This window comes from Catharus ustulatus, chromosome 2, assembly GCF_009819885.2.
Source record: "Catharus ustulatus isolate bCatUst1 chromosome 2, bCatUst1.pri.v2, whole genome shotgun sequence".
Taxonomy (NCBI): Eukaryota; Metazoa; Chordata; class Aves; order Passeriformes; family Turdidae; genus Catharus; species Catharus ustulatus.
Genome location: NC_046222.1, coordinates 5,047,664 through 5,074,147, shown reverse-complemented (window position 1 = coordinate 5,074,147; position 26,484 = coordinate 5,047,664). Strand labels below are relative to the sequence as shown.

At 46.1% G+C, this 26,484-nt stretch overlaps 2 protein-coding genes across 2 annotated transcripts; both read left to right on the top strand.

The window, feature by feature from the left end:
* The first annotated feature begins 5,582 nt into the window (after nt 1–5,582).
* On the top strand, nt 5,583–18,543 carry LOC116992966 (protein O-glucosyltransferase 1-like). Its single transcript, XM_033053132.1, has 11 exons — nt 5,583–5,651; nt 5,843–5,933; nt 7,138–7,281; nt 7,383–7,518; nt 10,040–10,161; nt 11,672–11,731; nt 12,695–12,794; nt 13,588–13,646; nt 15,437–15,604; nt 16,091–16,147; nt 16,761–18,543. Exons 1-11 carry the CDS (start codon nt 5,609–5,611, stop codon nt 16,915–16,917), a joined length of 1,137 nt encoding a protein of 378 aa, XP_032909023.1. The 5' UTR covers nt 5,583–5,608; the 3' UTR covers nt 16,918–18,543.
* Nucleotides 18,544–19,054: 511 nt separating this feature from the next.
* LOC116992978 (complex I assembly factor TIMMDC1, mitochondrial-like) lies at nt 19,055–25,991 on the top strand. The gene is made up of 7 exons (XM_033053157.1): nt 19,055–19,160; nt 19,265–19,430; nt 20,460–20,548; nt 22,757–22,824; nt 23,688–23,766; nt 24,753–24,863; nt 25,256–25,991. Exons 1-7 carry the CDS (start codon nt 19,066–19,068, stop codon nt 25,353–25,355), a joined length of 708 nt encoding a protein of 235 aa, XP_032909048.1. The 5' UTR covers nt 19,055–19,065; the 3' UTR covers nt 25,356–25,991.
* The last annotated feature ends 493 nt before the right edge of the window (nt 25,992–26,484 follow it).

The following is a 26,484-nucleotide window of genomic DNA, read 5'->3' as shown; positions in this document are numbered from 1 at the left end:
CTTGAGGTCTCCACAGGGCACACCCCATCTTCAGTTGTTGAGTCTCTCTGTCACTGTGCATCTCTATCACTTGTGAAACACTGCCAGTCCCAGGCTACAAAATCACACCATGTTTTTGCTCCACTTTCCCCGTTTGCTTATCTCAACAAACCCACCCTCACTACAATATCAGTTTCTGCTAGCACAGATGTGACAATTCACTGCAACTGAGCAGTGCCAGGAGTGCAACAGATTGATACTGCCCCCTTCCTGGCAGAGTTTCAGCATTGCTTTCCCCTGTTGGGGTAAATTTAGGCACGAGGAATTAGCTGGGATACACATAAGGTAGCACAGACCAGCAGTCCATTGACAGTCATGTTCTCATGAATTTGAAATCCACTATTGAGAGATACCAGCGACCTGCTCCCTTACAAAGCTGTGATGCTTTCCCTCAGAGACTACCCTGCAATATGAAAATGGCTGCTCAGGATTCCCACATCAAGCTGACGCCAGCCTGCTTCCCTAACTTCCTTCCAGAGGGTGAGTGTTTTCCACCAGCACGCACTCCTCCATTTCACATCTCTTGTGTTTCTGGCTATTGAGGGAGGCAGAGATGTCTCACGCTGCCTTCAGGCTCTAAATGGCTTTCTGTGTCTTTATTTTCCTGCAACACTTCGAGGATCAGTTTTCTTCATGCCTCAGAGAAGTGGTATCTAAATCGTTTTCAACTGAAACAGGGACAGAATAAGCTGTGCAAATCATTTTCTAGTAGAACCTTAATTACATCCTGCAGTGTCTCGTCCTCAGCAAACTACCAGCAATAAAATTCTGCATTTCATTTTAAAACCGACAAGGCTGGGTTTTTCTATTTTGTTTTCCCCAATTGACATATCCATAATCTAGCCTGGGACTTTGTTCCACGGAATTTTTGTCAAAGGCTCTAGAAAGTGTGCCTGCAACTACTAAATCTTTCTCAGGTTCGCATTCAATTTGCAAGTTATACAACTGTAGCTAAAGAAAGAGACGTTCTGTTTGCAGGAAGGTGTTTGCCAGATCCCCACTGGCAATGGCAAAAAGTGATTTATGATCAGTTTTAGTTAACATGGCCTCTCAAACAGATTTTTAAAAGTCTTTACAGCCATGGCCTGATGCCAAGGCTTTTTCTACAGGAATGTGCTCAAATTCAGCTTGTGGTGATGTCCTGTGACTCAAATGCAAAAGGAAATGGGTACAAATATTGAATATATCCTCTTGATGAGGCAGAGGGCTTTTTGCTTTCCAAACATCCCCTCTTGCTCCACTACTACAAATTTGCCTTTTCCAGTTTTTGGTGTGCAGGGGTGTTGGTGACTTTAGTCCCTCAGTTCACAAGATGCTCAGAATTACAGCTCCATGCTTTGATAATTTAACAACTCCAATGACTGAATGTCCATGGGGTCACAAACATCTGGGAATTCTCCAGTGATGGTGGCCTTCAGGAAAAATAGTATCTGCAGCAATGACAGTGGTAGTGAGAAGTGCTGTATCTTTAGGAGGATCCAGGACTCAGTTCACCCTTCTGTGCAGGAATTTTCTTAACTCCTCCAAGAAAGATGGATTTCTCTGCACTGTTTTTAAAGGGTACAAATAAAAAGCCTCAAATATATTCCTGACCCAATGTTTATAAGTGTATTTACATACTCAATTCACACTAAATAGGTGTCATTCTTCCCCTTTGGGGCTGCTACACTCTGCTACCAAGATGAAAAAAAATTTTTATCACAGTGTCATCACTGTCATGAGCACAGGAATCCTCTGCCACATACAAATCCCTCAGGGGATGAAACCACTGCAGTTCTTGCATCTTCTCCCAAGCACCAGATGTAGTTGGTTTGTGTTGCTCACACAGCATGCACAGCTACTTAAACTCTGACCTTGGGCTTGAGCTACAGATGCCTTTCCCACTGTTTCTTGGAAGCTCCATTGTTTCCTTTGCCTTGACAAATCCTCAGGCTGGGTTGAGGGCTGGGTTACTGACTTCCTTCACTGGCACACTCTGATGGGGTTTCATCAGAGCTGAACTTTTGGGTCTCCAGCATTGTTTTGCCCAGTCCAACCCTGAGGTCCTGCAGACCCTGCAGAGTCTCAGTCTGAGCCTTCATTCATGACCCCAACCCTTACTGGGTGTCCTGTTCTGACACTACACTTCTCTGCAGCACTCCAGTTGCTGTAACACTTTTGTAATTCCTCTGCTTTGCATAAAATAATTGAATATTCAACACCAAACGTCCCCAAGCCATGTACTGCAGCTGTGGCCAGCCCTGAATCCTGACAGCCACAGTCTGACACCTCCACAGGGCTGCACGCTATGGGACACAGCTCAGAGCCAAGGGGAAAAGAAGCTCCTCAAGGATCTCACCAACAGGAAACAATCTTGACTCTCCAGAAGCTGTGTGGCTTCTTATCAGCAAGACTGGGCCCATCCCCAGAAGCCTTGGTCGTGTCAATCACAGGTTTTGAAGCTCAGCAGCCTGTGCAGCTTCCTTCTTCCCTCTGCTGAGATGTTTCTTCCCTCTGCTTCTCCATGGGAAATATTCCCCATTATTTAGGAACTCAGGAAGCCTAGGACTTCCATTCAGCACAAAAAGATGAATTAAAGGAGAACAGCCTCCACTGCCCCCCTGCTCAAGCAGATAGCAGCAAAGAAAAGCCAGACCACAGAGAGAAACTCAATAGGTAGGAAGTATGTTTTCTTCAACTCAATCTTACAAGCAGCTTGGAGAACCAAACTCTTTCCTGAGCACCCTTCTTCTAACCTATGTTGAATATGTAAAGCAAGGACACCAGATCTACAGCCAAGTGATTTTCCACTCCAGGCACATGGAACAGGATGAAAGTAAATTTGTGGGTGTTTATGCTTGATTTGGCAGAGAAAAAAAAAATGAGGGAGGGGCTGTGTTTGAGGGAGGGTATCAAAGATCAGAGCCAGATGCTCCTGCACGGAGCTCTGGATTTACAGGAAATTAAGAAGGTAGAGAAGGTGAGGCAAAGGCTGTGTTTGAAGTGAGAGTCAAGGGGTTCTGAGGCTTACAACCATCCAAGGTGCTTGGGGGGAATTACAGCACATGCCAAAACCACACCACAGTGGCCTGGGGTGCTTTCATTATACAAAGCCTGGGAGAGCAGAGGCTGTAAATGTAGCTTCAAAAGGAGCTTCATCTTAAAGTTTTAGCTCTCAGGGTCTATTAAACATTTATGCTGACTACCACTCCTACTATTTGCTTCAGAGAAAAGTACCCTAAATAACCTTTGCTACAGAGTGAACTACTACAGCTCTACTGGCTGTGTAGGAGACTAGCAGAGAGCTGTGAGAAACAAACAGAAATGGTGTTGGAAGAGTGAGCTGCTGTCTCTGTTCAGTCAGCCAGGAAAGAAGCAGGAAAATCTGGTCTGGAACCCGAGAGGGAAGACAGAAAACTTTGCTAGAACCAATGGGTGGATTAGGGATGTAGGAATGGCTAAGACTGAGTGAAGCCTGTGGAGGCAAATATAGATATTTAAGAGTATTGACAATTTTTTGGTTCACACTTTTGGGGAAGTCTTCAGACCAGTCTCTAGTTGGATCTGTGACTACTGCAGCTCTAAGAAGGACTGTAAAGAGAAAGAAAGAAAGAAGATCCTTATACAAAAATCAAAAGGGAGACAGAGGATCTCAAGGAGAAGATGAAAAGAAGGGATTAATTTTCCTGATTTGCTTAAAAAAGTTTGGCCATGCAACAAGAGTTTAGGGTGGGACAGCCAGAAGTACTCAAGGTTTTCAGTCTAGGAAGTTGTTACTATGAATAGCAGATAAAACACAAAGATTCACTTATTCCCTTATAGGGACAACCCCAGTAATGGGCTGTGCTGGCACTAGCAGCTTCCAAGCAGGCCTTGCACAGATTGCAAGTTCAGTAGAACTACTGGTCTCTGGAATTTAGCAGTCCTTGGGAAGCCATCACACTCCTTGCCAGCACATGCTTCTCCTCTTTGGTCTGTTTTCTGGTAATCATTTCTCCACCCAAATCTACCAATACCTACAGGACTAATTCAGTTTCACACTAAAGAGGCCTCTGTGACTGGTGGAGTTGGAGGCTGCTGTGGCTAATCAGAGTTCACTCTATAAAAACTTAGTGTAAATGTGGCTCCTTCCTATCAATGAGCAACCACAGCTCCTGAAATCCAAAGCCACCAAGCTAGGAAAAATGAATGTTTAGTGTTCACATTTGAATATACAGACCCTGTGAAGATGGGACAGACCTTCCCACGTTCAGCCTCGGAAAGAAACATTGATTGACTGGTGTGGATTCATTTTTGGATGGTATCTGTTTATCTCCAGTCCCTCTAACCTATGGTAATTTGGCTGCTTATCAGCATGGGTATTGCACCTAGCACCCAGCTGATAAGCCTGTCTCCTGAAGGATGGCCAAATACGACCAAGCTGACCCAAACTCAAACACCAAACACTAAGAGGAGGGTAGCTTTGAAAACTGCATTCTCACAAAGCATTTGGCGAACTGAAAGTCCTACACATTATGTGGATGGTGCTCAACCACTGATTCTCAGCTCTCTTCTTTCACAGAGCCGTAGAATGAGTTGGAAGGGATCTCTTGAAGGACATCAACCTGTTGGAATGAGTCCAAAGGAAAGGCTGACAGAATTGGGTTTGTTCTGGAAAAAGGCAGCTTAGGGGTGAGCTAATTGCAGCCTTCTAGTACCTGGAGATGGAGAGGGACTTTTTACAAGGACATGTAGTAGGACAAGGAGGAATGGATTAAAACTCAAAGAGCATGGGTTTAGATTAGATGTTAGGTAAAAAATTCTTTACTGTGAGGGTGGTGAGGCACTAGAACAGGTTGCCTGAAGTTGTGGAAGTGTGAAAGGCCAGGCTGGACGGAGCTCTGAGCAACCTGGTCTGGTGGAAAACATCCCTGCCCATGGCAGGAGGGCTGGAACTAAATAATGTTTGAAGTCCCTTTCCACCCAAACCATGATTCAATGATTCCTTGCAGTCCACAGCCCTGAAGCAGCAAAGAAATTCATACAAAAGAAATTTATACTGCAACGAGGAGATTTGTGACTTTATCCTAGAGGTTCAAATGGAATCGAGTGGTCGGGCCAGGAGAAACTGCAATTGCTTGATGAACACAGACGTCCAGGGAAGTTATTCCCAAAAACGCCCCTAGGGAGCGAGGGCCAGCAGGCAGCGCCCAGACCTGTGCGAAGGCGGCCTGTCCCAGGTGCACACTCAGAGCTGGTGCAGCACCCCACCCATCGCGACTCTGTCGCGACACGGCGCTGCCCACCCACCCCCCTCAGCGCTGGGGCGCGAACCCCCGAACTACAACTCCCATGGGCCCGCGGGGCGGGAACCCCCCCCCCCCGAACTACAACTCCCATGGGTGCGCGGGGCGGGAACTCCCGAACTACAACTCCCATGGGCCCGCGGGACGGGAACCCCCGAACTACAACTCCCATGGGCGCGCGGGGCGGGAACCACCCCTCACGAACTACAACTCCCATGGGCGCGCGGGGCGGGCGGCGCCGCCATCTTGGGCCGTGCGGCGGGACGGCCATGGCCGCGGGGCGGGCGGCGCTGGCGCTGTGGGCCATGGCGGCCGCGCTGTGCCGCCTGCAGCCCGCCCTGGCGGCAGGTGAGCGGCGGGGCGGCGGAACCGGGCCGCGGAACCCGGCCGGGAGGGCCGGGAGGGCGGCTTCCCCAGCATCCCGTGGCGGAGCGCGGGCTGCCAGGCACACCCGCCCCGCTGCCCGCGTCCCCAGCCCGGCGCTTGTTGTGCTGGAGGATGGATCGAGTCCTTTGGCTTTTCCTTCCTGTGTGTTTTAGATGCCAAGTGGAAAACGATAACTGGCCAAATTAAGAGAGCTGTGGAAGCCTATGAGCCGTGTGTTAAGGAAAATTGCAGCTGCCACCAAAGGTGAGAGTGGTTTCCTTCCGAGGGCTCCGGACACAGGAGGGAATACCTTCGCCTGGGATAACTGGGGATTAGAGCTAGGGAATGTTTTATCCCAAAGGTGTCACATCTGCAGCTGTGGGACTGCCGCTGGTCACACGCCTTGCTACCCTCTGCACCTGAGCATACATTTCATATGTGAGCACACAATAAACCATACACAGTGACATTTCTCCTAACACCCCACTTCTGCCTTCTCACTCTGTAGGACTGGGGCGGTTTGGGACCTTTAAGCAGCATTTTTATTTAAAGGAGGAAAAGGAATTTAGGAGTTATCATATTCTTGTGCCTTTAGGATTAAGATTTCAGATGCAGAAACACAGATGCCCAGCTTCAAGCCTCCTATTTAAAAGTATCAGATGTACTCACTCATTTTGGGGTTTGAGTGCTATATTGACTTTTAAAATCAGATGAGTCATACTGAGCAACTATTTGTACACTGTTTGGAGTTTTTGATCTTCATTGCTCTTGAAATATTGATGAGGGAAAATCTCTTTTAGCCGAGCCTTACAGTCTTTTTCCTGAGGTTCAATCCAGATACAGCCTAAAGACATATCCTAATCTTTAAACATACACCCCACCAGCTCCTGCCCACCTTTGGGCCAAACACCTTCCCAAGCAGAACATGACAGGCAATAGTAACATGAAGTGAGGATGGCTGTGGATGTGCCATAGTGCTGCAGCTGTTTTCCTGTTCTTTGCATCCCTGCCAGGCTGCTCCTGCTGTTGTGGTCAGACTATCTGCACAGTGGCAATTCCTGACACAGGCAATGATGCAATGTCCACCTCAAAGCAAAGAGTGTTTCCTGACTGTGTGTATTACATGCTCCAAGCAGTTATCTCACAGGACTTTTAGACTAAATTTATATGAGTTGCATCCTCCTTCTGTGTTTTCTTATATTCATTAGGTTTGTGCTTCCGTACTGTGTCCCTGGAGCTTGCTGGTGATGTGCAGAAGTCACAGGACGTGCTGCACAGGCCTGTCCTCCTGGGCCAGCTTTCACTCACCCAGTGCTGCTGGGTGATGGTGTTCCATGCAGCTGGACTGTTCCCTACATACTTGCAAGTGACTTTAATTCTCACATCAGAGTTCTGTTTTTAGCTGCAACAGCTGAATACACAGTATCTTCCCTGTGGTACTTAATAACGGCTGGTGGTTTTGTTGCAGTGTCTGGAAGCAGGACCTGGCTCCTTTTCGGGGCGGCATTTCCAAGGAGACGATGTCAGACGTGGTGAGCCGGAAGCTCGGCACCCACTACCAAATAATTAAGAACAAACTGTATCGTGAACAGGACTGCATGTTCCCTGCAAGGTAAGAGCTGTGCAGAGCATCTGCTCTCCCTAGCTGGGACAGAAGAGACTGCAGGAGTCTGCCTCCTTGTAGCTCTTTGGCCATGTGTCATTTCTCCACAGATGCAGTGGAGTTGAGCACTTCATTCTGGGGATCATCCACCGCCTCCCTGACATGGAAATGGTGATCAATGTGCGAGACTACCCCCAGGTTCCCAAGTGGATGAAACCCATTATCCCAGTCTTCTCCTTCAGCAAGGTACACACACCTTTAAAAGCTGAGCATTTCCAAGATATGCATGTCCTTCTTTCTCTTGGGAACATATTTTTGAGGATGGTTCTCTGCAGGTTTTCTTTCCATCAAAATTGCTTGCTCCTTCTTGTCCTTTGTTTCCTTTAGCTTCCAGTTTTCTGAGACAGATCAATTTGATAGATCAGCTTTTCCCCTCATTAGCTCCTCTTCCAGGTCAAAAAGTGTACCTCTGCTGCAGTGGAATGATATGTGCCAGTGTTCCACCTGTTTGCTACAATACCTCTGTTAAAACTGTAGCCATAGTTTATAAGCAATATTTAGGATTTTTGATCATACAATAATCTCATTTAATGTGAATATTTTAGTCCTTTTTTTTGTGGTGCCACAGATGGGTGTTTCTATAATCTTGTCATCTTCTGTGAACCATTTTCTCCTGGATCCCCTTTCCACCTGAAAATGTGCACACACATGCAGAGGTGCATGCATGCACGGAGACAATTGCTCTTTGCTTCTCTGTTCCCATACTCAAGAACCCTCCTGCATGTTTTCCTGCCTCTCCCACTGTTAAACCTGACTGTGGCATAGTGTCTCATCCTTTCCAACAAAATGTTCTTGCACCTCAAGCTTTGACTAATCTTGCTTTGCCATAGTGTATGTCCTGTATTCCCCAATCCTTCGTTTTCACGACAGATCCTATTCTTGGCTGAAGTCCAGCAGGCAGTAAGATGCAATGAACTATTTGGTCTTGCTAGTTCAAACCCAAGTCTGTTTCTGCTAGCATCTTACACTTTCTGTAGCATCTTACACTGTACCTAAGTCTCCAGCTCATGCAATCTGAACTATTAGATGATCCATAACTATTGCCTGCTCCCCAGTGACCCTAAAATCCTCTCTAGATTTTCAGTACAGTCAATAACGGTGTTCGCTGCTGGATGCAGCAGTAAAGCCAAGCTGTTTTGCCCCTTGACCATTGAACAACCTTAACTCTAACCAGCAGAACCCAAGTTTTTGCAAAGCAGGTTGCAGGAGTTTAATCTTTGCAACTATGTTCATTGTTCTGCCCCTGGGTGCCCTGCAAGACCCTACAAGAAACTGAGCTCTGTGCTCACTGTTGCCCAGTACCTGAGCTGTAACCCCAACCCTATCTTAACTGAAACCCAGTGACCCAGGCACAGCTTACATTTCAGCAGACAGTGTTAGGAAGACTTCAGGGTGCTGGTCCCATGTGCTTTCTAAAGCTGGAAGTATTGAAGTATTTTCCTGTTCTGCATCTCAGAAAGTTGATCATGGAGCTGTCATGGTCTGTTACCAGTGCCTGGTTGTAGCAAGACTGAGCAGATAGAGAAGCACAAACTCATTCAAGTTGGAAGGGATCTCAAAAGGTCACTCAGTCCAGCAACTTTGCTCAGAGTAGGAACAGCTCTGGGCTGCATCCTGCTCATATCTGAGCATCCCCAGGGATATGGCATCCACAGAGTTTGACCTGTTGTCAGAATGAAAACGTATTTCCCACTATCTAAGAGAATTTCTTCTCCTGTAATCAAAGCCTGCTGCCACTGATTCTGGCTCTGCACTTCAGAAAAAAAAGTGTTCCTCCTCCTGAACTCTCCTATTAGGCAGTAGGAGATGGCATTTACATTCCCCCAAGCCTCTTTTTCCTGTGCATGGACAAACCCATTTGTCAGCCCCTGTTCATAAGTCATGTGCACTAACCTTCTAATTACCTCGGTGGCCTTGGACTCTCCAGTATCTGCAGGTGACAGATAGATGGATAATTGTGCAGGAAGTTTACCTCTAGTGCAAGGAAGTTGCCTGTAGTCTGGTTGCATAGAAGGGTTTAGTCTTAAGTTCTGGTCTTCCCTCTGGTAATATATGGGGACTTAAGCAACCAAAAAGGAGTGAGGAACTGGAATTCTTACATGACCTGGATATTTAAGGTGAATTGTTAAGTGATCTCTAGGAAGTCTGGAATGAACTGAAGTGTTGGAAACCTTAATGTCAAAGTGTCTCTAAGGAGGTAGTAATGCCTCTTGACTTACCTTCAGAAGAAATCATTGGTTGCTCCACATAGGCACAAACCTTTAGAAGGGTGAGTTGAGCTCAGGTCTTTTGCTAACTGCATCATGGATCTCTTTTGCTATTTTCTACATGAAAGTCCTGTGTCACCACACAGCAAGACAAGGCCTTTTATAGATCATTGAAGCATTTCAGTATGGAGCTGTCTTCATATGAACCCTGCCCAGGGAGGTCGTGGAGTCTCCTCTGGAGACGTTCCAACCCCACCTGGATGTGTTCCTGTGTAACCTGGTCTAGGGGGCTTAGACTGGATGATCTCCAGAGATCCCTTCCAACCCCAGTAATTCTGTGATTCTGTAAGCCCAGCAGATGGTGACTGCAAAGCTCTTGTGGCCTCTTTTGCCTGCTCAATGGAGAAAGCCAACAGAGTTCCCAGAAGGAGCATTTGTTACTGGTGGGCTCAGTTAGTAGATATTACTCTCATTCTTCCATTACTCTCCTTTTTCTCAAGACATCTGAATACAATGATATCATGTATCCTGCCTGGACTTTTTGGGAAGGAGGACCAGCTGTTTGGCCAATTTACCCAACAGGTTTGGGGCGCTGGGACCTGATGAGAGAGGACCTCAGGAGGTATGTTATGGAAATGGTTGTGTGCGGGGGGAGGTTTTGTGGAAGACAAAAATCCACCTTGTACTGGGCAGCACTGGGGCAGTGTTGATGTCCGTAGGTCTGTTGGCCTGTGATCTGTCCTGCTGCCTTACATTAACTACCTACAATCTAAATGCTGTATGGTAATCCTCCATGGAAATCTTGGATGATATCACTGGAAGTTATAATTAGCTCCTCTGTTTGCAACCCTTTAGTAGGGAATGCAGAGGACAAGCTATGCACATCCTTCATGCTATAAGGGCCAGATTGCTATCAGGTTTGGGGAGAGCAGGTTTGTCAATAAAGTAGCAGTTATCTTTTGCCTGCAGAAATCTCCCCTGACATACAGAAATATTTTTCTTTCTTTTCAACTACCTCTGTAGGAACTGTGTTTTTTTCACTGCAGGGATGATCCAGGATGGTTGTATAAGCTTCTGGAAGGCTAAAGGAAAAGCCTTCTTTAGATCTGCTTTTACTTGAGTGTCATTGTGCAATAGAAAAACCTGGAATCATTCCTAAGAATCAAGAGCCACTACTGGGCTAAACAGAAAACGTTTCTAGCTAGGAGTCTTCCTTTTGGCAGGATCTTTTGACTTCTTAGCAGAGTAAGGGGCTGCTATCCATGCAGAGTGACAAACCAAGTGTGCAACAGTGTGTGAACACAGAAACAAAACAGCAAAAAATGTTTCTATGTAATTGACTTGACCTCTGAATGCAAGGTTGAATCTGTCACTCTCCAAAATCTGAAGATCCACGTGATTATTCATAGCTAAAGCTTAACATGTTGTAGTGTAATGGGGGGTAAAAAAAAAAGAAAGCATTTACTCATCCTTGTGTTTTCACTTGTGTCACTGGGTTATAAGGAGATGCAAAGCTTGACCTGCACAGGTAGATTAGCTTGGGGGTCAGGACCTGCGTGTTCCACCAGGTGCAGTAGAAAAGTATGGCAGAGTTCCCTGGAGAGCTGGTGAGGCAGGTGACTGCACTGGCAGGAAAAAACCCCAGGTGAACCGCTATTTTGAAGGACTTGATTAGCTTTAAAGTGATTAGGAAAAACAATGAACTCCTCTGTTTTAAGTGCACTGGGTGGGTTTTTTGTTTCTTGATTGGTAGTTTTGTTTTGTAGTGGGAAATGACTGATTAGAAACTCTCTAGTCATTTTTCACTATCCATATTCAGTGAAGTGCAGCAAAATAAAGCCTTTAGGTAAACTTTTAATACCCTTAAAGGTTTAGTGGGGGGCTGTGGGTGTGGCTTTTTTTGCTTGAAAGGTGTTCTGGAATGCAGCCCAAATTATGTTGCCTTACACACAATATTCACAGAAAAATCTGTTTCATTGGACCTGGCTGAGAGGTTTTTATGCTATAATGAAGAAAGTGATTTCCATCAAAAATGAAGAACAGAAAAAGACATCATGCTGTGAAAGCTGATGAGAGTGTTGTTTCATGGTTGTATTAAATCATTTATTGCCATGTATAAAAAATATTTTCAGATCTGCAGAAAAATGGCCATGGAAGAAAAAAATCTCTAAGGGATATTTCCGAGGATCCAGGTGAGCATTTTTTCCTGCAACAGAAGATTCACCAACAGAGGCTGTGACAGCTGTATGTAGAAATTCCGTGTCTCCAAGACCTAATCCCTAATTAAGTGTAACTCAGAGTGTGTTTTCCAAAAGTAAGGAAAGTGAGACCTGTTGTACATGTTGCACTATTAGCTATTCTCCACGAGAACTGCCATTTGCAACTAGTTTATTATAATCACCTAATACTGGAAACAGAAGTCGTGATGGATTTACCACATTAGTTCTTAATGACTAAAACTGTCACCTCAGGAACCCACTTGTTTTGTTCTGTGAAGGAAACTGCAGGTGCTTGATACAAATTTAAAGATTTAATATTGCTGTACATGCTTCCTGCCAGTGTGAATGCTTTATTTGCTGTGCAAGTGTTCCACACTGAATGAAAAGTATTCTGGTCTTAAGTTACCTGAGTGGTGGGGGATAAGAGAAGGTTATTTTTGGCCTCTCTCCAACGTTAAACCCCATACTTTGTTTGTTTCCCTTCCCCAGCAGGGAAGGATTTGATGGCTTACCAGGTAGTCTCAGCAAGTGATGAGGAATGTGTTTCAGGGACATCATAACCTTGTTTATCAACAGAGTTTTAAAGTCCTGTCAGAGGGATCACTGCTGAAGATGCTGAGCATCTCTTAATTCTCTCTGAGGTGGGAATTCAAACATTTGGCACCCATCAGGATAAAGGAAGCAGGATTTGTCCTGGGAATTGTTTAAATAATACTGTTAAATATATAGCCATTCAAATAATTCTGGTGTACCCATTACTCATTCTCTTCTGTTAATATATCCTTGGACAGAAATACACTGTGGTAAACACTTCATAATGTTTTGGGGGCACACAGGGAGGTGAGCCTCAAAAAGAAGCAGTGCCTCGAGTCCTGTAGTCTGTTAGCTGTGTTGAGTCATGGGAATTGGCAATTAGTGACAGCATTTCTTTTTCAGAACAAGCCCTGAGAGAGATCCCCTCATCCTGCTGTCCCGAGAAAACCCGGAACTTGTTGACGCTGAGTACACTAAAAATCAGGCTTGGAAATCTGAAAAGGTGTGTGGGTGTTTGTCTGTCTTCTGAGTGTGAAGACCAGAAGGGGTGGCATTGCAGGATGGCTTTGATGAGAGAGAAACATCTTGTTGGAGAGTTGTGGGTGAGCATTTAGAGTGGGGGAGGTGTGCAGTTCCCTTTTCGGCCGCACCTCTCTGACAGATGAAAGGAAGGAGTCTCTAGAGCCTGGCAGGCCAAACACTTTTCTTCCTTCTACGCTTGTTGTTCAAGGAAAGAACACATAAGAAAATGAATCTCTGCCAATCTCCTCCTCTCCCACAACAACAAAATTGGCCAACCCTTCCCCTTCTGTCTCTGAGCTGCCTCTCTGGTGTTGTCAGTCTCCAAACCTTTTTCTGTTTTCTCCATTTCGTGATCATATTGTGGATAACTTTCTGATAACTGTTGCTGATAACTTTTTAGTTTCTTACTTAGTCTACAGTCCAGCTCTCTCCAGACAGTCTTGGCTAATCCAGTTACACTTGGCTTCACACAGTCCATTGTCCCAAGCTGTTTTCCACTCTGTAGCTGCCAACAAAACATTATCATTTAATGTGTTTGTGCTGGCATTCACTTACAGGCAGTGTGTAATTTACTGAGCTTTTTTTCATGTTTGAAGGGCTGGGAATTCTTTATAATCCTTCTAACAGCCCACCAGAGAAGGTTTTCTTAGAAGTGGGAATGGAAGGTTTTGACACATCACCTTTGTTTCTAACTGAGAAGGAAAACAAGTTAAATCACCACTTGAAGCTTACTGTTTTGTTTTGGTTTTTTCTTAAATTCTCTCTATTTTAAGGACACCTTAGGAAAGCCTCCTGCAAAGGAAATTCCACTGGTTGATCACTGCAAATACAAGTAAGAGTTTTGATTAGTAAAGCTGTTCAAGGGCTGTGGGTTAGTCTTTCTTTGCATGGTGTAGGGTCTCATTTTATTTTAAGGTATAATTCAACAACCAGCTTCATGTAAATATGAAGGCTTGTGAGCAGATATAAGACAGCTGAAAATTTGGGAGCTTAGCATGACAAGTGCTGCCACTGGGTGTATGTAGTAAAAGAGGGAACCTGAAATCTGGTTGAGGAGACCTAGTATTAATTCACACTTTTTGTGTTGTTTGGGAGAATGTGGTTTTGATTTACAAAGGTTTTTATTCTTTAACTACTTTAGTGAGGGTTTTTTGGTGTAGCACTCTCACAGATTTCTATGTACAATATAAACTCTTAGTGTATATGCACTTGTGTGTCAGATGTTTTGCTTTTTCTTCTGCTAGTTGTGATTCTGCCAGCCAGAATCTGCTGATAAAAGAGCTCAGTCATTTGGCTGAAATCTGTGTTTTTGTGCAAATGTGATTGACTTGTCTCATTTTGTATTTCACTAAACTGTAGCCCAGATTTCTCCCTTCTGTCTCACATACACTGCCCAACTCTGAAGCTCCCCAGCCCATCATGTGGTGGAGGCTGAAACCTTCTCACACACTTTTGTTGTAGCCCAGGGTGGCAGGGTCAACATGAACTTCTGTCTGCTCCCTTCAGTGTAGGTGTTACAGCAGGCTGGCTTGGCTGAGGTCATGGATGGTGGCAGCTCTGTCTGGAATTGGCAGAGGCATCTCCTTGCTTCCAGACCATCATTCTTGTTACATCTCTACATGTATTTGTTGAGTTCCTAATACAGTGAGCTCCTCGTCCCTGCCTTGAGATCCTAGTTAATACAAAGGATGTAATTTCAGATTTACTCCTTGTTATTTATGGCTGAACTAAGTTTAGCTGTAATTCCCATCTTGCCCAAAATATGTATAATATATAAGCTCCATCTCACCCAAAATAGCTTCATTAAAGGAAGAACTCTCTTCCCCCAGACCAAAATGTTTGACTTCAAAGATCAGTTATATGTTCTGGGGAGGTTTACCCGTAGGAAAAACAGCTTTCCATATAATAGGAGAAGTGTGGGTTTGATAAAGAAAACAAGTAAGCAAACAAACATCCCTGTGAGATACAGTTTGCTAAGAGAAATACCCCCTTGCCACAGTCAATCCCATTTTACTAACTTGGCAGAAAATACTGAAAACAAAATTGTGGATTCTTTGTTATCTGCAAAGTCCATCTGTTGTGTGCTGGCCCATTTAACCTCCTAGGGTTGCATTCCCAAGTTAATATGAAACAATTACATTCAGATTAAAGCAGAATCCCAGAGGAAAAAATAACTTGGGATAGATGTGGCAAAGCACAACGATGAACAGAAAATCTGCACTGCAAGGCAAGAGAGAATTGGGAAAAGTTTCCTTGTGGTTGACAGAATCTGTGTGACCCCATAGGATCCATGTTGTGACCTTCCATGCCTTGCTGACAATTGTCCATGAGACTCCTTCATTTTGTCACAGGCAGGTGCCTTTATCAGAGGTAAAGCCTCACACCTTGATTGTCTCACTGAGTTTTGAGAGGCAGCAGAAACTCACCCAGCACACCCTTAACTTCAGCTCACCTTTCCTGTGAGCAGCTTCAAATAAATGCCTTTCCTCTGTTTTAGTGACAGGTGTGCTGCTCAGCTGCTGCCTGTCAGGGATGGTTCACTGCTGCTTGGAGACCAGCACACCTTAGTGCGTTTCCTCACACAAAACATGTAACCAGTCGCTCTCTTTGCTCATTTTAAAGGTACCTGTTTAATTTCCGAGGAGTGGCGGCCAGTTTCCGCTTGAAACACCTTTTCCTGTGTGGCTCACTTGTCTTTCATGTCGGAGAAGAGTGGTTAGAGTTCTTCTACCCCCAGCTGAAGCCTTGGGTCCACTACATCCCGGTGCGCTCAGACCTCTCTGATGTCAGGTGAGAGGCTGCTCCATGGAGCACTCCTTACCATGGGGAAGGTGGGATGGTTTGTGTTAGGCCATGAAGTGCCTCCACTCTGAGGCATCAGGCAAAGACTTTTGGAGGTCATGGTATTTTCTCTTCATCACTGCCCCCAAAGAATCCTTTGCTGGTATTACTTGGGGAGTACAGTTTCGCTGGAGTAACTCACACCCCTCACTGAAATCAGCAGGCACTAGACACTTAAATTTGCAAGTGGGCAGCAGAGATAAGGGGGAAGGGAACTTATCAGTGGGTCAAAAATGTGTTAGCTCCCAGATTTCAGGATGTTGTCCAGAACTGATGTGAAACAGTCAAGAAGTTTCTTCTGTGCTCCAAGGTGAGCAGCACCTTCACCCACTTGTAGATTCTTAACCTCACCCTCCCCAACAATTTAGCAAAGGGATGGTGTTCTCCACTCAGCCAGTTGTTTCATAGCTTTTTTTGTGTGTGTCTTCATTTTAGGGAGCTCTTGCAGTTTGTAAAGGAAAATGATGCCATAGCACAAGAAATTTCAGAGAGGTAAGAAGTGTGTCCTTCCTGGCTATTAGGCAATCTTCTTCCAAAACATTTTCTTACACTGCTTTTGAAGGGGCTGCCCATCGAAGACAACCCAATATTAGTAGGGTGCAGTACAACTGATCTTCTGCAATAACAGCTGGAGGGCTGGAGCACTCCTAACGAGCAGGGGGGAGCAGAGACCAGGATGCTGTGCTCAGCTCTTTGGTTTACATGTGAGCCATGTCAGGAACCCCATGGAAAGCTGGCAAAGGTTGGGAGCTTTCGTCTCAGTATGAGTGAGCTGGCTCCTGGGAGCTGTGTCTGCACTGTAAACATTATCTATCCAGGCTGGTCTGAAGCAGCATGCATCAGTGCTGCTCTAGCTGTATGTGATAAGTGAAATCTGATATTTATTATCCCAGATAGCAAATACTGTCTTGAGAATAGCAAAAGCACTGCAACTGTCAGAGCTGTGAGCATGAATGAAAATTGTAAAATTAAAATAGACGGTACAGAGCAGTGCGTGTTGTTTCTCATTTGAAACAAGAGGGAATGTTGATATACATCCAAACCAAAACTAATGACTCTTGTAGGAGCTAGAAAACAATCCTGTCTGTGCCTTGTGTGTCTCTAGGGGACGTCAGTTCATCACTGAGCACTTGGATATGGAGGACATCTCTTGCTACTGGGAGCATCTGCTGTCTGAATATTCCCAAACCTTGACTTACAAAGTGAAAAGGAGGAAGAGCTACAGTGAGATCCCTTCTGGACAGCTGAAGACAGAACTGTAGAAACTTCTCTGTTTTTTCTCAGCTCAAACTGATCACTGTGGAAATCTGAAGATCAATATTAACTTATTTCTTGCTCTCTCAGACTTACCTTTCACACTGGAACTGCAGAGAACAGCAGTAGGCTGTTGGACATTGCTTCCAGGCAATGGGATATTGTCACCACAAGAATGTTAAGGAGCATGTTGGATTATGGCTACTTCATGGGGTGGTCAGTCAGGCCTAGAGGAGCAGTGTTAGCATTTAGGACTTTGTAACTACCTGTCTCAGAATGATCCTAAATCCCATTCAGTCAATGAGAAGCCTTACTGGACTTTTAACCAAAAGTCATGGGGACACAGACTGTGAGCTGCACTCATCTGACAAATACTTGCCCCTTTGTTTGGCAAATGTTTTCTCAGATGGGTGATGGCACTTGGGGTGTTAGGTGTTCTCTGACAGAAGCAGGTACTGGGATTTGGGGTAACCTTTTTGGATAGCTTAGAGTTGATGCTCATGTCTGGTGTTAGAGGTTGATGGTAAGGCTTTGACATGACCCTGAAAGGATCACTGATCCTTGCAGAGTTACCCTACCTACCTCACAGGGGAGCAGCAGGTGGTGGTGTGGCCATCATCAGTGATGTGCTTGGCAGCTGAGCTGGTTCATCCTCCAACAGATGAGCTGTGTGCCTGCACAGCCCTGCACAACTGAGCCCCTGTTAATTACCTCTCACCTGCTGCCTGGCCAGACATCCTGGGACCCTTAGGAACCCAGAGAAAGTATTCCAAGGTAGATTCAGCACTTCATTTTCCCAAAAGGGCAGAGTCTACTCTGATCACCTTCTGTAATCTTTCAGGGATTATTTGGTTGGGGTTTTTTTGGGGGGGTGGGTTTTTGAGACTGGTTATACATCTGCTCACTTGAGTACTCACTTTTCTTCCCCACAGTGGTGCCTGGTTGAGGGAATGTCTTCAGTCACACATTAGCCTCTACTGTTCACATTTACCCATCTAGAGTTGGTCACAGGCTGCTTGTGCTCGCTGTGTTTGTGCCCACCACAGCCTCTCAGCTAAGGACTGCAATTCCTGAAATGCCCTGTGCCCCTTGAGGTGAGAGGCTGGGAGGGAGCAGCATCTTCTCTGGCAGCCAGACAGGAGGAGTGTGGGTGGCAGGAGGGACACAGGAGCCTCCTGAGGAGCACCCTTGATGGTAAAGCAGCCTCAAGGCTGAGAGCAGAACATTATAATGGAAAAGGATGATAGCAACAGCTCTCAGGCCCGTCTGCAGTCAGTGTGGATCAAGGAAGAAGGAAATTGCATGGAACAATAACATTTAAATGCATGTATGCCCTCACAGCAGCCCTGGTACAGGGACACAGCAGGTGGCCCTATTGGAGAAGTGCTGGTTGCTGGGGCAGTGTGTTGGTTTTGGGACCAGTGCTGAGGTTATCCCGTCCAGCAAAGCAAACAGAATGGGGCATTCAAAGAACCTGGTTTCCCAGGAAAACTGTGCCAGAGTGGAAAGGGTTTTCTGGTTTTCAATTTTTACCTAGGGGAGAGACAGCACTCCAAGAAACTGAATAGCTCTGTATGACATTTTAAAACCATTTGTAATGAAGTGCTTTTTGGAATAAAACAAACAAAAATGAAGTTTTGCTGGATGCATGTTGCTTCAACAGAAGAGTAATAAGAGGTCTGCAGAGCCCCAGTGCAATGAGACTTGATTGTTGCACCTTGCCAAGGTGATGGTTCAGCAGGAGCCGGGGAACAATCCCAGGAATTCAATCCCATGGGTGAAAATACACACAGGAAGGCCCAGGCACTCTCCTGGCGGGAAGCTTTCTCTCCTTTAGTGAAAAGCCTCACAAATGAGTCGTTGATGGTTCATGACACCTCATACATGATCGCTGCATCTGTGCCAGCACAGTCGAGCCAGGAATGCCCCATCAGAGGGAAGGAAGGGCTCACCACAGAGCGAGTTTGAGGGAAGGCAATGAGCACCATGAGCCGTGCAGAATTTAGCTCAGCACCTCAAAGTCCATCGAAAGCTGAGCCGAGCGGTTCCGAGTTGTTCCGATCGGTTCCGAGTTGTTCCGATCGGTTCCGAGCCATGCCCCGCCGGGCCGCAGGGGGCGCTGCCGCCCCGCCCGGTGCGGCGCTGCTGGCCCGGCCATGGCGGAGCCCCCCGGCGCTCCGCCGGTGTTCTGCCGCCCCGCGCCGCTGCCGCAGACGGGCTGGGAGCGGCTCAGCGAGCTCTGGCGGCGAGAGTGAGCGCCGGGCCGGGCTCGGGTGGGACGGGGCGGGATGGGGCTCTGCGGGGCCGGGTGGTGGCGGTGCCTCCCCGGCGCCCATCGCTGTCCTTGCCTTGCAGCGAGCAGCAGCAGTACCCGGAGGAGACGGTGAACATCGCCAAGGCGGCCTTCACGGCGGGCGTGGTGGGCTGGCTCTACGGGGGGCTGCCCGCCTTCGTCAGCGCCCGCAAGGCCTTCATCGAGAGCAGCCGCGGCGAGATCTTCCAGAGCCGCGCCGATGCCGTGGTACGGGCCGGGTGTGCGGGGGAGCGCCGGGCACGGCCGGGCTGCGGCCGCCCCGGAGCCTCGGCCTTGGCGGGGCCCGTGCTGGGAGCTGCCCTGGAGGGGCCGTGTGGGAGCACCCAGGGTGGCCCCGTGTTTGTGGAACGCGTGTGTTTGCCCTGTTCTGGTACAGAAGGTTTGGTGGGAGTGTGTGAGGGCGTGCGGCCCGCCCGGTCAGCTCCTGCGGTGCCCAGGTTACCCAAATGGGGTCAGCTTCAAAGCAGCGTCCTTCCTTACCGTGAAAGCTGGCAACAAAGTTTACCGTCCTGTAAAGTCGCTGATTAAAATGTCTCAAAAAGACTTTCTGCTTTTCAGTGTGCTGACAGGAGAATTCATAGTATCAAACTGGGATTGTACTCTTTTGAGTCATTTTGAGACCATTTAAAATTCCTATAGGACAACAGCACAACAAAGAACATTTCATGACATTTCATAGATGTGTTTGAACTTCTAGGTGTTTGTTATTCAGTTAAAGTTGGTTACCTGAATTATAAGGAAGGAAACCCCTTTAAGTATCTGCCTGATGTAAATTTCGCATCACTTACAATTAAATTTGGCCTCTGATGTGGTGGCCTGCAAATTACCACTGCCTGGCTTCCCTCTGGTGACTTCCAGGTACATCTGAACCCAAGCTAAGCTCCTACACCACAGTGGAAAAGAACATTTATTTACTTTCATGGTAATAACTACAACATTTTAAATTTTTGTGAAGCTTCTGTTTATCACATATTTTATAAAACCTCTTATTTTCAAACTGTTAAGTGCCAGCATTAAACAGCAGAGCTTGATGGTAATCTTAACATTTAATGTAGATGGTTATTATTTACTGATAGTTATTATTTATTAATACTTGTGAACTCATAGTAATGGAGTAGTTTCTAGTTTTCCTCCCCTCTCTGCTGCTTTCCAGTACAGTCCTCAAAGAGGACACCCAGGTGTCTTTCAGGAGGGGAGGGGACTGTGAGCTGTGACATGTCCTCTGTGTCCCCTCAGCAATCTGCACACCGTGCTGGTCTCCGGAGCTTCATCCGCTACGGCTGGCGCTGGAGCTGGAGGGTTGTGGCTTTCACCACCATATTCAAGTGAGTGTTTCCTGATGGAGAGGGAGCAGAGCTTGTGTTTGTGCTCGTCCTTCAGCACCAGGGGCCAAGAGCTTTCCGTGCCAGCAGTGCCCACAGCTCTGGTGATTGATTGCAGCTCCTGGTGTTGCCTTAACGCGAGTCTGGTTGATCAGGCACGAGCATGAAGAGGGTTTAACCTTTTAGAATTGCCCCAGAATTCTCATCTTCTAATTAATCAACACAGACCCTCAACGTGGAAAAGCCCTGTTTGTATATCAAATCCCTGCTCTTACTGACTTGAGTACTGTTCTTCCCTTTCTTGACAGCTGCTTTCTGCTTTTGCTTCATCTCTTTTGGTGCTTTTTCTCTGAGGGAGTGTTAAAGTGTGTTGACAGTTTCTGGAAGTGCTTTCTAACCCACACTGATTTTTGTCCTTTCTGCTATGTCTCATTACTCCTAGTTTGTATACACTGGTGTTACTCACAATTCCTTTTTCTTGTCCTCAGACACTTGAGGGGACTGTCTTGTTCTTGAGCAGTTGCTGAATATCACACCTACCAGTTCTGTGTACCTGTTTGGGCCTTCAGACTTTTCCTACACAAATAAAACCAATGCAGAGTGTTCTACTTCCCTGATTTTCTTCCTTGGGTGTTTCAGTGCATTTCTGGCAGTTGATCATCAAACTAAGCAGGGTCTTCTGAGCAAAGCCCTTTTATAGTAGAAATACCTCCTTCCCTATTGTTCAAACTAGGAAATTTAAAAATTGAAGCCTGCATTGACTCTCTCTGCAGGTGTGTTCTGTTTAAGTTCTACTTTTAAGATCCGACATTATTGATTGGTGTTATTTTATATTTCTGCCTCTCTAATTTTTTGTTCCTTTCTGAATTTCTTCCTCACTGTCTCTTGGCTTCTGTGGCTCCTTTTTGTTTAGTATCTGTTTTTAGGCTTAGTTAGTGTGCTGTTTGCTTTCTCTCCTGGAGGTTTTGATTTCTTTGGGTTTTCCTGGATTTCTTTCGATTTGACATGTAACCTTGTCATCTTCCACCAGGTGTCTCCCCTGCAGTCAGAGCAGCCCCTTTTTCACCAGCTCTTTGGAAAAAGTTCTGAACCAAGCTGTTTGCTGCTCAACACTGTTTCTGTAAAGCCCAGGTTGAACATTTCATCCTGCAGTTGTGAAAACTTTAGGTTTCACAATTAAAACCCAAATTGTTTGGGTTTATCTGTGTTGGGAAGGAGAGGAGGATTGCTCTTGGCTTGTCAGTGTCATGCAGGAGGCTGGGGAGCATGTGGCTGCTGAGCTGAGAACAGGGTGCTTTGGGGCTTAGCTGGTGTTTTAGTAAGAGTTGGTTTGCCTATCCCAGAGGGAAATCTGATGCCACAAGGGTAGGTGACCCTGCTGATGTCATGGGTATGACTTTGGCTGTTGTGCTGGGGACTGTTTACAAGGCTGGATCTTACTGGCACAGGGATCAGCTTCTGGGGTAAATGTCTGTATCAGGACTGACTGACTGGTAGGACCTTTTCATTGCTCTAATTCTTTTATCCTTCACTGTGTTATATGTTCCTAGGCATTAGAACAGGTAGTTCACAGGAGCTGTGGATGCCCCATCCCTGGAGGTATTCAAGGCCAGGCTGAATGGAGCTCTGAGCAACCTGGTCCAGTGGAAAGTGTCCCTGCCCACAGTGAGGGCTTGGAACTGGATGATCTTTAACATCACTTCCAACCTAAACTATCCTAATGATTCTATATGATGGGAAAGAAAATTCTTTGATTTAAAAAAGTAAAGAGTATCTCAGATCCAGGTCCCTGGTCTGTGTCTGTGCAGCTGCCCACAGTAAAGTCACCGAAGTTGTGGCTGGCATGTGTGTGCTCTGAACAGATGGGCAACCAGGCAGTTAGAGGCAACCTGAGGGCTGCCTTAATGAAATCCAGCTTTATTTCAGGCTGTATTTTGCTACCTCTTTTTCCATATGCCAAGGGAGATATAGGTTGGACATTAGAAAGAAGATTTTCACAGAAGGAATAATAAAGTATTGGAATACTTTGCCTGGGGAGGTGGTGGAGTCACCATCCCTGGATGTATTTAAAAAAGACTGGATGTGGCACTTGGTGCCAAGGTCTAGTTGAGGTGGTAGGGCATGGGTTGGCCTAGATGATCTTAGAGATCTCTTCCAACCTAGCTATTCTGAGATTCTGTGATTGCTAACTTCTGTGCCTTACCTTTGCAGCGTGGTGAGCACGGGCCTGTCTGCGTACCGCGATAAAACCGCCATCAGTAATTTTGCTGCAGCAGGAGGTAAGAGTGCTGTAACCTTGCGTGCTTCTGTTTGTGAGCAAGGGTCGTAGCAGGAAAGCATAAGCATGTATCCACATCCCTTGGGCTTGAGCAGCTTCTGTGCTCTTGGGTTTTGCTTCTTGTTCCACTGACTTTGCTCCATTGTTTGCCTGCCATGTGCCTCTATTTGTAACAGAGATACTGATGCACTGCTGAAAACATCGGGGAGTTTTGTGGTTATCAGTCCATCTTCAAGATACTTGCTGCAGTATTTTGTGTGAAAAATGCTTGTGTGGGGTAAAGGCAACACTTGGTACATAACCTGTACTCATAAGCACCTATTTACAGGGAAAGCATTTTTTATTTCCACTCTTGGTAACAATTCTACACACTGTTTGTAGGCTGCCCTTTTCATGCTAAGCTTTGCATGCCCACTTTTGGCAACAGGGCTCTGGGTGAGTGATCTGCTTGTTCAGTTTTACAGGCTTTATTGCCCTTACAGTTGGATACACTTTTTACTGATCCTTTCTGCCTTACATGGCAGCTACTATTATTAGCTGTTGTTTCACAGAAAAAAGGCTGAGGGAGATCATGCTCCAGCCTAGAGAGAACTTGGCTTCACTTTCATAGATACTTCTATGATACAGGAAAAACTTTGGCAGTTTTTCTGAAGCAGAAGGAACTTTGTGCAGTGTTTCAGTGCAGGGACCATGGTGACTGTGTGGTGAGGGTCTGTCCCAGTGGCCATGGCACTTGGTTTCTGCTCTGTTAAAAGCAGATGTCAGCTCATGGAGAAGAGAAACGCAGCAAAGCAACTCCCTGTGTTGGTGTGAGATGTCTGTGGCTAGCTGTTTCTAGTTTCAGTGGGTTTGTTCTTTTTTTAGCCTTCACAGGAGCCCTGTTCAGAATGCACTTGGGCCTGCAGGGCCTGGCAGGTGGCATCGTGTTTGGAACAGCATTTGGGTGAGTTGTGGCTGCACACACTGAGACTGGAATCACAGGTGGGGCTACAGGAGCTTCCCTTCCTCTCTTGCCTTGAGGGATTTTCTCTGTCTCTCTTGGGACCTCATGATGATCACTTTTTTTCCAATCTTTAAACTTTTTCTTTTCTTCTTCGTTTCTTGTTTTGTGTTTTGCTGCTCTCTCAGTAGTGAGAGTTCAGTGCTCTCAGTAGAGCACCTTATTTTGCTGCTGTTTGCTTATTAGAGGGAGCAATACAGGCTCCACCAAAGCTAAAATGTGAAGCAGCAGCCATTAGGAAACACTGAGGGAGCTGCATGGCTGGGCTGTAAGGTGACACGCGTCTTCATGTGTGTCGTGTAGTCATGAGTCTCCTGAAGTTCCCTGGGGCGTGGAGGAGCCCATGGTTCTCTCTCAGAGGCTCTGTACTTGTGGATAATGACCTCTAACTGTGGAGAAAGCTGGCTTTTCAAGCAGGGCTGGGATTTCTTCTCAAAGTGCTGACCTGTAAATATCCTCACAAGTGAACCTGGGTATCCTGCCTGAAAAAGAGAATGGATTTATTTGTGCTGCTTGGCACCATCAGGGTGGTGTCAGCTTTTGGCATGCATGGAAGCAGCCTAGGGAGCTTTACCAGTGAAAACACAAGTACTTCTAGAGCTGGATGGAAGCTGAGCAGGGATGTCACTGTCTGAAATATGGTTTAGGTGTTCTGTGGGATCTTCACTGGGCACCATAAATCCTTCCACACCTTTGTCCTGTGTGTGCCTGTCAATGAGTAAATTCAAAATACATTGTCACAGGGGCTCCAGTGGGTCACAGCTGAAGAGAGGCTGGGTTGGTGGGTGACAGTACAACAGGAGTACCTTAGTCTTGATGTGATGTGAGTTCTGGGCAATGTGACACTCCCCTCATGCGGCATCCTGCATGCTCCTTTTGCTGATGCCAGTAAGTCATTGCTGTTGTGTGTCCCCTGCTTCCTCCTTCAGGGTTCCTGCAGGAGGCCTCCTGATGGCCATGTATGGCTTGGCTGGTGAGACCTTGCAGGAGAAGAGGCGTCGCGAGCGCAAGGAGCTGTACGAACAGAGGCTGGCAGAGTGGTGAGGAACAGCTCTGCCCCTTCCGCTCGTGGGCTAGGAGGGGGTCTTGGTCTGTGGGTTCAAATATGTAGAGAAACCATGACACACTAGGCTTTCTAAACCTCACTTCTTTTGTTTGTTGGTGTTGTTCACATACCAGTCTTAGAAATGCTGGTTTAATCTTTCCAGTCTTTCCTTTATTGCTGCCTTCTTTCCATCCCTATTAAAGAGAGGAAAGAAGGAGGATAGCTGGAGGCTTGGGGGGAAAAAAGGCCATGACACTGGTCATGTGAATTACTGAAACTTACTCACTAGTTCTGGAAGAAATTTTCAAGAGCTCGGATTCTAGAGTCATGTCTCTGTCAGGGGGATACAGGCATAAAATTGTTCTGCACTCTCTCTTCTCTCCTTAGGCAATCCAAGCTCAATATTACTGAAATCTTAGGCCAAACAGAAAACAATGCCCAGGGAAGACCAGAGATGGAGAGAGCAAGAGACTTGAAGAACTACTGAGTCTTCTCCACATCTCTATTGTAAGAAGCATTTTGATCCTGCTGGGAAAAGCCTTCAGTCAAGGGATCATGAAGTTGTCTGTGAATGCAGTTGTATCCTGTGAAAAAGTGTTTTGCTGAAAACATTGTTCAGGGATGGATATCACTGCACAAAGAGCTTGGGAGGGCCAAACCTGTGCCACCTGAGAAGGTGGAAATACAGACTTTACAGACCAGGAAGTATCATCCAGGTTTGGCAGGATGTGAGGGCTCCAAAGCCTCATGTAGAACTCATTTCACTGCTGAAAATGTCCTGTGCTAAAGGTGCCCTGATTCCAAAAGTTAATTATGCCCTGGTGAAAGCTGCTCTTCAGACAGTGCCTGAAGAGCTTGGTTCCTTCAAATACTTGAGGGTATTTGGAAGTCAGTGTGGAGGAGCTGAGAATTATATGGAAATAGCCTGAAAAAGGCATGATTTGGGTTCCTCAACAGAAGCCTGAGGGGGGCACAGAAAACAAGACTTATTTCTGGTGCTGATGGTGGAAGACTTGGTACTGTTAGAAGTGCCTCTAATTTAATTTGCAAGTTGGAAATTCAGGGGTGACCTTTGGGGGAAATGTAGTTCAAGACACTCAATAAAGCCATCCAGCAGTGGTGACTGTGTCCATGAGCTCTTTGTGTCAGTACAGTAGGTACTCCATGCTAATACAGTGTTGGTACTAGAGAAGCATCCTTGAGTCATATTCCTTGAGAAGAACTCTTAAGATCCCACCAGACATTCCTCTACCCAGGAAGTAACAAAGGCAAGAGGCACGAGAGCTGCAACTCTGTTATTTTGTTCCAGAGATGAACTGTTAAGTCAGAGCTGTTGCCTGTGGGTGGTGCTGGAGTTACTGTAAAGTGTGCTGTCTGTATTCATAAGGGTGAGGTGGCCCAGCACTGTGTCACCCCAAAGCAGGAGGTCAGAATTCCTCTTCCATTTCTCTGTTGGAAATTTTTTTGTCCTACTAAGAGGAATTACATCCTGACAGGATTTTTGGGTGTTCTTCTCATAAGAAAAGAATCTGTTCTGGTTGAATGCTTTTCCTAATAATTACTGTTGATTGAAATATGAACAGTCGATCCCACAGAGTGTATTCCACCCACCCAAA